Here is a 9563-nt window from a genome sequence, read left to right as displayed (position 1 = left end):
CCCTGGCCCTGCCCTGGAGTCCGCCCCCACACTGTGCCCTCCAGGGCCAGGGCCAGGGCCAGGGCCAGCAGGGAGAGCCTGAGGGGGCTGACCTCTGACCTCACCAGGTGAGCAGAGGCTCACAGATGACCAGGCCTCCGGAAGGGCTGCCACCTGGGCCAGGCACGAGGCGGCCTCTGACCAACAGAGAGACGGTGAAAGCCTCGATGCTGGAACCACAGCTCCAACTCCGTCACCCACGTGGGATGAGACCGGGGCCTGCAGGACGCCACCCCAGCTGCAGCTCCGGGGGTTCAGCACCACAGCCCATGCGGGGTTCTCAGACCCCTTTACAAGCAGCCAAACAGCCTTCGCAGCCGCTTTCAGGGCAAACTAGGTTCCCAGTGAGCCGTGCAAGGGGAGTCCCTGACCCTGCTCTCACCCCGAAGTTCCTCCTGGGCTGCATGGCTTCCTGCTGGGGGCCCAGGAGGCCTCTCCATGAGGCTGCGGTCCCCCCTTACCCCCTCTCTTCCCCCCGCCAGGCCTGCTTCTCTGCTCCGGGAAAGCAGCCCGAGGCGTGGCCCCGCGGCCGCACGCACCCCCTCCCCCCCTGGAGGCCACACTGGGGACACCTGGGCGCAGCTGGGGCCCCCTGAGAACATCTGCCACCGGCTGCGCTGATGGCAGCCTGGCCGCCGGCCTAGGGAGCGGCCTCTGCACAGGCCCAGCCCATCCCAGGCCCCGCCCCGCCCCTTCCAGGCCCCGCCCAGCGGCCAGGACCCGCGGAGCCTGACTCCTCCCCTCAGCGGACAACCCGGAAGCGCCGGCCGCGTCCTCTGCGCCTGCGTGACGCCCTCCGCGGGGCGGGGCTGCGGCGGGCGGGCCCAGCGCGCCTGCGCAGAGGCGGGCGCGCCGCGTCGTTACATTTGAACGAGTGGCGGGAGCCGCGGGCCGGACTCCGCGGGACCTGGAGCGGGGCGCCGGCTGGGCTCGCCATGGCGCGGCAGCTGGCCCGGGAGCAGGGCATCACCCTGCGCGGCAGCGCCGACATCGTGGCCGAGTTCTTCTGTGAGCGGCGGGCGGAGGGCGGGCGGAGGGCGGCCCGGGCCTGGGCCCCGGCGCGGAGGGCGGCGGCGGGCAGGCGGCGGGGGGAGGGCGGCGGCGGGCTCGCCGGGAGGTTCAGGGCGGCCGGCGCCGCGGGGCCCGCAGGCCTCGGCCCCTCCGGAGCGCCGGGGAGCCCACCCCGCGGCGGGCAGCCGGACGGCCAGGCCTCGGCGCCCGCCAGGCGGCTCGGGCCGGAGGGAGCCGGCGCTGGGGAGGCGCCCCTCGGAGGTGGGCCTCCCGGTGGGGCCGGCTGGAAGGAGGGAGGGAGGGAGGGAGGCCTCGGGTGCTTCAGAGTCACATTAAAAGAGGGAGGAGGAGGAGGGGGAGGAAGGGAGGATGGGGCTGCTGGGGCGCCCCCGCGGTGACACCGCTAACACGTGCTGGGAGTTGGGCTGGGATTGCATGAGGTGAAGTTTGGCCCAGGGAGGCGGCGCCTCTGGTCAGGCCTCAGAGGGAAGGCAGGGGAGGGTGGGGGCAAAGGGGAGAGGTCAACCAAAGGACTGGTGTGCATGCATGTGAGCCTGACCAGAGGTCATGGACAACAGGGGGTGGAGGCATACGTGGGGAGGGGTTTGGGATGGGGATGGGGGGATGAGGACAGTTATGTGAAACCATAATCAATAAGGAAATTTTAAAAAAGAGAGAAGGAAATACAGGTATCTCTCTCCCTTAGAAGCAAGATTTTGAGGATGTTTGAGGCACTTTATACTCACTCTGCTTTCAGCAAGACACAGGGATACGTGTGTTTAGACATTGACAGCTGAATGCTATCAGCGAAACCTCAATGTCTAATGTGCCGGTGTTAGGAGGTGGTAGCATTCAGCATCTCTTCTGCTTCCAGCGTTTGGCATCAACAGCATTCTGTATCAGCGCGGCATCTACCCGTCCGAGACCTTCACCCGCGTGCAGAAGTACGGCCTCACCCTGCTGGTCACCACGGACCCCGCGCTCATGCAGTACCTGAGCAACGTGGTGGAGCAGCTGAAAGGTGGGGGCCTTGGGCAGGATGGGTTTGGCAGGCCTTCCAGAGCCCGTGTTCTAGCGACTCTGTGGTCGTTTGTCAGCTCTGTACATAAATCAGTGTAAAACAAGCTACCATCTCAAACATAGTGACTCTCCCATTCTGCGGAAGCAAATGGCACAACTGATATTAGGAATCCGACAGATGGTGTAACAAAACCGCCTCCATCATCTCCCTTAAAAAAATGACTTTTGCCATTTGTGTGGCCAAATGGAACCAGTTGAATTGTACATAACATAATTATGGTGGATTTTATTATCTGTGGGGAAAAAAAATCACTATATATTCTTACCGATGTATTTCCTGTACTTGCATGGAGGCTAAAGCCATCATTATTAACCCTTTGCACTCCGCTGTCCCCTCTCAGGAGACATTGGAATTCTAGCATATCACTCGGATGTCCCCTCTCAGGGGACATTGCAGTTTATTAGTGATTACGGGGAATTGAGTGATTCAATTCAACGCACGTTTCCGCCGTTAGCGTCGAGTAGCTGGTAGCCAATGTCCAGAATGGTTCGGAGTGCAAAGGGTTAAGATCAAGGAAATAAAACTGCATTCAATGTGGGAACTAGAACTACAAAGAAATAAAGAAGAAAAAGAACTAAGTAATAGAACACACAGTAGAGTGTTCTTATTTTTCACCCGTTTCCATTTGTCTTCTTAAAAGAGCCCAGCCTGAGTTTAAACAGTTTGTTCTTTTCTTTAGCTCCAGAAGCTCCTGTGTTGTGGAGCAATCCCTGTTTCCCCTCTGTCTTTCCCTCCTTTGTACTTCCATTCGTTCCTCTGCCCTGTTTCTTTCCACTTGAGATTCTCACCTCCATTTCTTCTGAGTTGTGGGATGTTTCTCCCCATCTGCCCATTGGTGCTCCAGAAAGGGCTACTGTGATCATTTTGTCAGTTTTTTAATCCACAATCCTATTTTTTTGTTTGTTTCAAGTATCTTTATTTTTTAAATCTCACCATATTTTTGTTAACCATAGCCTGTCACAGGGCTGCACCAGGTGGTTTGGCCGGGAAGCTGAGGCGGCTGGGATCTTGTCTTCACCTTGGTTTGATGGGAATGAACCATGGCTAAGCTGCCTCCATGACCTTCATCTCCCATTTCTACATCTTGCCGTGTAACATCTGTCTTTGTTTTAGTTAAAACGGAGGACTTATTCTTTTTAGAGGTGAATTGTTCAGTCTGTTTGAAACCACCCGCCCCAGCGTCCACTCTCTTTGTTCTCACTTGTGCTTTGACTTTGTTTCGATTTGGGTCATTTCCAATTTTAAGAGAAAAAAATTACCAACCCCCAAACCTTCACATTACCATCCCACCTCCTATTCAGAACTAACGTGTTGGTCTGTGCCAGGGGTCAGCAAGGCCAGGAGGCCAGTTCCAGCATATGGCCTGTTTTCTGTACTGTCTGCAAGCTAAGAATATTTTAAATATTTAAAAGAATGTGCAGCAGAGATCTAGGTGACCCACAGCCTTAAATATAAATTGTTTTCTGTCTTTTTTTTTTTTTTTTTTTTTAGCAATGGGTTTTTATTTTTTTATAATATTTTTTATTGATTTCAGAGAGCAAGGGAGAAGGAGAGAGAGATAGAAACATCAACGATAAGAGAGAATCATTGGCTGCCTCCTGCACACCCCCTACTGGGGATCGAACCAGGGCCCTTCAGTCTGCAGGCTGATGCTTTATCCACTGAACCAAGCCAACTAGGGCATTTTCTGCCTCTTTAAAAAACATACTGTTGATTTCCGAATATACTCCCAATTTCTAGGTTTCTTCAGGGCTCGGTCTCAGTCCCCGTCTCATTGTAGGCGCTGAGGACCCTGTGCACAGCAGCTAGCAGCCTGTGTGGCCTCCCAGGCTCCGCCCCCGGGGAAGGCGCCCGGTACCTGCGTGGCCGGTCTCACGTGCTTCAGAGGCACATACAGAGCTAAGCAGGGTCACCCCGTTCAGTTCTCTGGCCTCAGTGACTTCTCTTCACATCAGTTACAGCCAGGAACTAGCGGGGCGCTGCCCTGGCTCGCACCTCTTGCTTAGCTCGCAGGCAGTCCAGTTACCCTTTGTAGTGTAACCACCTCTCCCTGGCCTCTCACTGCCCCGTCTCCCAGCTTCCCCTGCAAGCCGTGACCACCTCTGCCTGTGTTACTGCCATGTTCCCCTTTGCCTGCAGTCCACGCCCCGCATCACAGCCAGACATTAGAAATGCGAGTCTGGTGGCATCGCGCTGCGTTAACAGCAGTTCCGCCCGGGTTCTGGAAGCGGCATGTCTTCATTGGCCCACCTGCCAGGCTGCCTGCTCCTCCCCGCAGTCCTCCCTCTGTCTTCCCTGTGGAGTGGAAGACCCGGTGCTTCTTCCCTGTTCACGTGCTGGGTGCTGCTGTGGGTTCTTGGGGTCAGCCTCCAGCCTCCCCCATGGAGCTCCCGGGGGTCAGTCCGTCTTCCTCCTGCTCTACACTCATTGCACCGGGCAGCACACCCTCCAGGCAGTTAGCACAGCGGTGATGGGTACGATGCTCCCATCAGCACCCATCCCGCGTCCTTGCCATGAACGAGAGGGAGGGCCGCGTGGTCACTGCTCCCTGCGCTGTCCCCACCGCACAGCTGAGGGGAGCGGGCCGGGCTGTGGGCACGGCCCGTGTGGGCCCGGAGGAGTTCTGACCGCAGGGCGCCCGCTGCCCGTGTTGCAGACTGGCTGTACAAGTGCTCGGTGCAGAAGCTGGTGGTGGTCATCTCCAACATTGAAGACGGGGAGGTCTTGGAGAGGTGGCAGTTTGACATTGAGTGCGACAAGACGGCCAGAGAGGACAGGTGGGTGTGAATTAAGTTATTTCCACCTTCGTGTGCTTTTTCCAAAACTTGTTTTCTCTATGAAAATGAGTCCTGGTTATAGTGAATTAGTTTCTTTAAGGTAAACTTTGTTCCTAACGTGTTGCTTTGTGTGAGTGCCCTGGGGAAGAGGCTTGCTGAGGGGAGCAGTCGTTGGTTTGTACAGACAGTGTAGTTACCTGCTCCCTGCAGTCTGCGGAGGAGAAGCCCAGACCGCAGTGTCTGTGGGGAGCGTGCAGAGCTGCACATGGTTTGCTAGGTGGGCCACTCAGGGGCGTTTGAAGGTATTTTTAACCAAAGGGATAATCCTATACCTGTGGTCTGCAAACTGCGGCTCTTTGGCCCCTTGAGTGTGGCTCTTCAACAAAATACCACGGCCTGGGCGAGTCTGTTGAAGAAGTGGTGCTAGAAGAAGTTTAAGATTAAAAAATTTGGCTCAAAAGAAATTTCAATCCATCGTACTGTTGGTATCTGGCTCTGTGGCTGAATGAGTCTGCCGACCAGTGAACGACTCTGCAGGTTCCGGTGCAGCTCTGGTCCTCTCTGTACTGCTCTAAGTGTTTAGACCCCGGGGGAAGCGCCGCTGGGAGCTGCTGGCGTCCAGCACTGTCTGGGCGGCTTAGCTGTGAGCTCAGCACGTTTCTCAGGAAGTCGAGTTTGCTCCTGAAGCCTTCGGTCTGTTAGGGAACGTCTGGCCGTAAGAACTATGGGAGGCGGTAGGGAAGTAGGCATCAGGCATCACTAAAAATGCCAGGTGGTTATACCCAGCCCGTGTTTCCAATGCTCCGGGCTGCTTCACTTTGCAGACGTGTGGTTTCCTAACGGGAACACTGACAGATGTGCTACGCCTCTGATTCTAGTAGATGAGTGGGAGGATAAATGAAATAGCACATACATGGTGCCCCTAGGACAGGTCCTCAGGACGTACTGAGACTCATTTAAAGGAAAATGAGCTTCTTGAAGTTGACTTAATTGACTTGGAAGCATTTCACCAGGGAAATCATCCTATCAATGTTTGAAATAGTGTTATAACTGGAAAATGAGTGCGTTGGTTTGGTTTTCGTGACAGTGCGCCCAGAGAGAAGTCTCAGAAAGCCATCCAGGACGAGATCCGCTCGGTGATCAGACAGATCACGGCCACTGTGACCTTCCTGCCGCTGCTGGAAGCTTCCTGTAAGTAATTACAGCTCCTCTCGGGCTGAAGACTGAGCTGTGGCTTTAAGAATTGTCCCTTCATTAAATGTTCTCTTAGCTGTCCATACGTGCTGTGATGGGGAAGGAAGCATTCTAAAGCAAGAGTCGTGTGATGCATTCCAGAAAACGTGGAGATGCTAAGGAGAGGGCTGAAAGCATTCCGCAGTCTGGTGTCACTTCTGTCACCATTGATGTCTGCTCTCCTGGGCGACTCCTTCACGCACCGCACAGCTCCCGGCTCCTGCAGCACTGAGCAGCATGCGCGTCCCGCAGTCCACACGCCATTTCATGTGATGAGACACTTGGCAAATATTTATAATGGTTTTCTTGTTAGAAAAACAAAACTTGAATTTTTCATGAGATAACGTATAAGGAATGCAGTGTTTTCTGCACTGAAATAAATTTCCATTGAGGAAGAGCGATAACCTGGTGGGTGATGAGAGACTAGGCCACACTGTCCTCTCACTGCCCATCACTCAGATGGACACAGGCAGGGCAGGGTTACGATGCACCTCAATGATCTTATCCCCAATGTAGGTTCCTTTGACCTGCTGATCTACACAGACAAAGACTTGGTTGTCCCTGAAAAGTGGGAAGAGTCCGGACCCCAGTTCATTGCCAATTCCGAGCAGGTCCGCCTGCGTTCCTTCACGACGACCATCCACAAAGTGAACAGCATGGTGGCCTACAAGATCCCTGTCACCGACTGAGGGAGCCGGTAATGGATCCCACTCGTGTTCCCGAGACCGCGCCAGCTGTAGTTCTTGTTCTGTTTCATTGATAACTTTGAGGAGGGGCTGTGCGTTTCGTACTGTTCCATCTGTGGGTGCTGGTTTGGCTTTCTGTGGGGTTGACATGATTCCCATAGGGCTGGCACTGTTCCAAGGGAACCAGCAGATCCCATCAGCACTGGAACGCCAGCTCCTCTGAAGGTGGAAACTGGAGATGAGAAACCTTTGCTATTCAGCTAAATGCCTTCCTAAATCAGAACTTCCGGTCAAGTAGCCTGACTGCGAGTCTAGGTGAACGTGGAACAGCAAGAGAAGTCTGAATAGTCACAATCTGTGTTTAGTTCCAAGTAACTGATCAGCCCCTGTAACAGTCTTCTTAGCAAGTCCTTCTGCCATTCATTTCTTTGTTTAGTTTCCATATTGAAAAACCCCCAATTTCCTGACTTTAATGTATATAATTGACACAAATCTGTCGCCATTTCTCCTGTTTCAATTCTGCTGATACAGAACTCTTAATGTCGTTGTGTGTTTTAGAAAATCAAGCTTTAAATGACGATGATAAATAAAGTTACATGTGCATGTTTTTAATTTGTCCTAAAATACCTTTCAGGGGTGTGGTGTAACTCCAGTTACCTAGCGATTGAGGTGGACTCAGTGCAGTAGTTCCCCGTTGGGTGTGGCTTTCCATGGTTTCAGGTGCCCACAGCCAACCATAGTCTGGAAGTACTCAGTGGACGATTCCCCAGATGAGCAGCTCATCTCGCACTGAGGTTTAAATGTGTTTAGTGTGACAGACTTTGTGCTGTCTAGCTCCGCCCCCTGGGGACATGAGTCACGGCTTTGTCCAGTGTTTCCACACCAGTTCTCCCAGCCCACAGGCACCTGGTAACTTCTTAGTTACCAGATGGACTGTGGAGGGACACAGTGCGGTGCTCAGGGCACCCTCCTTTACTTCATGGCCCCAAGCACAAGGGTAGAGAGGCTGCCAATTCAAAAATGCCCGAGAAACCATCAAGTGTCTCCTCAAGGGCAAAGGTAGTAGGTGTGGGCAAAACCAGTGTGCATAGGCTGAGGTCCTACCCAGCTCCAGGAGTCCACTGGTGATCTTGGAACGATCCTATTATCCTGCGGATAAGGGCTGGCGACCCTATAGCAAGGGCTTTCTTGTGTCAGCTAGGGTGGTGTAGGCCTCAGGATGCAAAGATGGAGTCTTAAAGATGAGGTTCCAGCCCTAACCGGTGTGGCTCAGTGGATAGAGCATCAGCCTGCAGACTGAAAGGTCCCAGGTTCGATTCCAGTCAAGGGCATGTACCTTAGTTGAAGGCACATCCACAGTAGAGGGTGGACAGGAGGCAGCTGATTAATGATTCTCTCTCATCGATGTTTCTAGCTCATTCTCCCTATCTGTGAAAAATCAATAAAATATATTAAAAAAGACGAGGTTCCACAAGAGGGCGATGCCTAGGCCTGGCCTTGGACGAGGCTGGCTGGAGGAATGAGAACACCAGATGAGCTCACAGGTCTGACAGCCCCTGAAGGACCCTCTGCCCAGGCCCCCAAGTGAGATGGAGAGGTCAGGCCTCCGGGGGCGTTTCCACGGAGACACGCCCTCTGGACCAGCCGGCTTTTGCTAAGTAGAAGGTCGAACTTCCTTGCGAGTCCGCAGGGGACTGGGCCTGTCTCCTTCCCATGCGTGTGGACACACACGTCTCATCTCCCACTGAGGAGTGGTGGCTGTCCGAGCTCTGACCCTTCCTGCACTCCAGACTGGAGCCCTGCTCAGGGCGGAGCCATTTCATTGGCAGAAAGTGCGCTCCCAGGGAGACGGACAGACAGAAATCTGACTGAAGGGATCTCAGATCTGGGCTGTGCACCATCTGTGAAGGGCCAGGTGACAGCTGAGGCTGTGCAGGCACGTGGGCTTATACCCGCTCCAGCCGGCCCTGGCAGTGCCTCAGACACGGGTGGATGAGCACTGAGCCACACTGGTCAGGGCTTGAACCTCATCTTTAAGACTCACTCTGCATCCTGAGGCCCTAGTTGGAACAAGAAAGCCCTTGCCATAGGGTCGCCAGCCCTTATCCGCGGGATAATAGGATCGTTCCAAGATCACCAGTGGACTCCTGGAGCTGGGTAGGACCTCGGCCTATGCACACTGGTTTTGCCCACACCTACTACCTTTGCCATTGAGGAGACACTCGATGGTTTCTCGGGCATTTCTGAATTGGCAGCCTCTCTACCCTTGTGCTTGGGGCCATGAAGTAAAGGAGGGTGCCCTGAGCACCGCAGTGTCCTTCCACAGTCCATCTGGTAACAGAGAGCTACCAGGTGCCTGCGGGCTGCGAGCAGTGACGCGCACACAGGGCTGGCCTGGCGTGGGCTGTGGCCTCGGACCTGTGACCCATCCCATTGGCTCTTCGGGCCACAAGTATCCACCCCCACCTGGCTCAGAGTGTGTGATTCCTGATGTGTAAGGCTCAGCATTTCAAACATCCCCTGTTGCCTCCATCCATGTCTCAAGTTGGAGGTCCTCCCTGACACATTGCTGGCTGTTCAAGGACTCCCATCTGCAGACCTCAGGGAGGTTCCTGGGGCCACGGCGCATGGGGAGACGAACCAGCATGAAGGCTCTGTGCCTCCACTTTCAGTCACTGTAACCACGGGGGCCGAGCCAGCTTTATACAATATTAGGATGCGTTCGCGTTTCTCAGG

At 54.6% G+C, this 9563-nt stretch overlaps 1 protein-coding gene across 1 annotated transcript; it reads left to right on the top strand.

The window, feature by feature from the left end:
- Positions 1 to 877: 877 nt before the first annotated feature.
- On the top strand, positions 878 to 7451 carry MAD2L1 (mitotic arrest deficient 2 like 1). The gene is made up of 5 exons (XM_084883441.1): positions 878 to 1047; positions 1925 to 2071; positions 4788 to 4908; positions 5996 to 6099; positions 6658 to 7451. Exons 1-5 carry the CDS (start codon positions 975 to 977, stop codon positions 6828 to 6830), a joined length of 618 nt encoding a protein of 205 aa, XP_084739567.1. The 5' UTR covers positions 878 to 974; the 3' UTR covers positions 6831 to 7451.
- Positions 7452 to 9563: the final 2112 nt, after the last annotated feature.

The sequence above is a fragment of the Pipistrellus hanaki genome (assembly GCF_964339955.1).
Source record: "Pipistrellus hanaki genome assembly, chromosome: 5".
Lineage (NCBI taxonomy): Eukaryota > Metazoa > Chordata > Mammalia > Chiroptera > Vespertilionidae > Pipistrellus > Pipistrellus hanaki.
The sequence above is the reverse complement of the archived record's forward strand: the minus strand, read 5'-3'. Positions and strand labels throughout refer to the sequence as shown.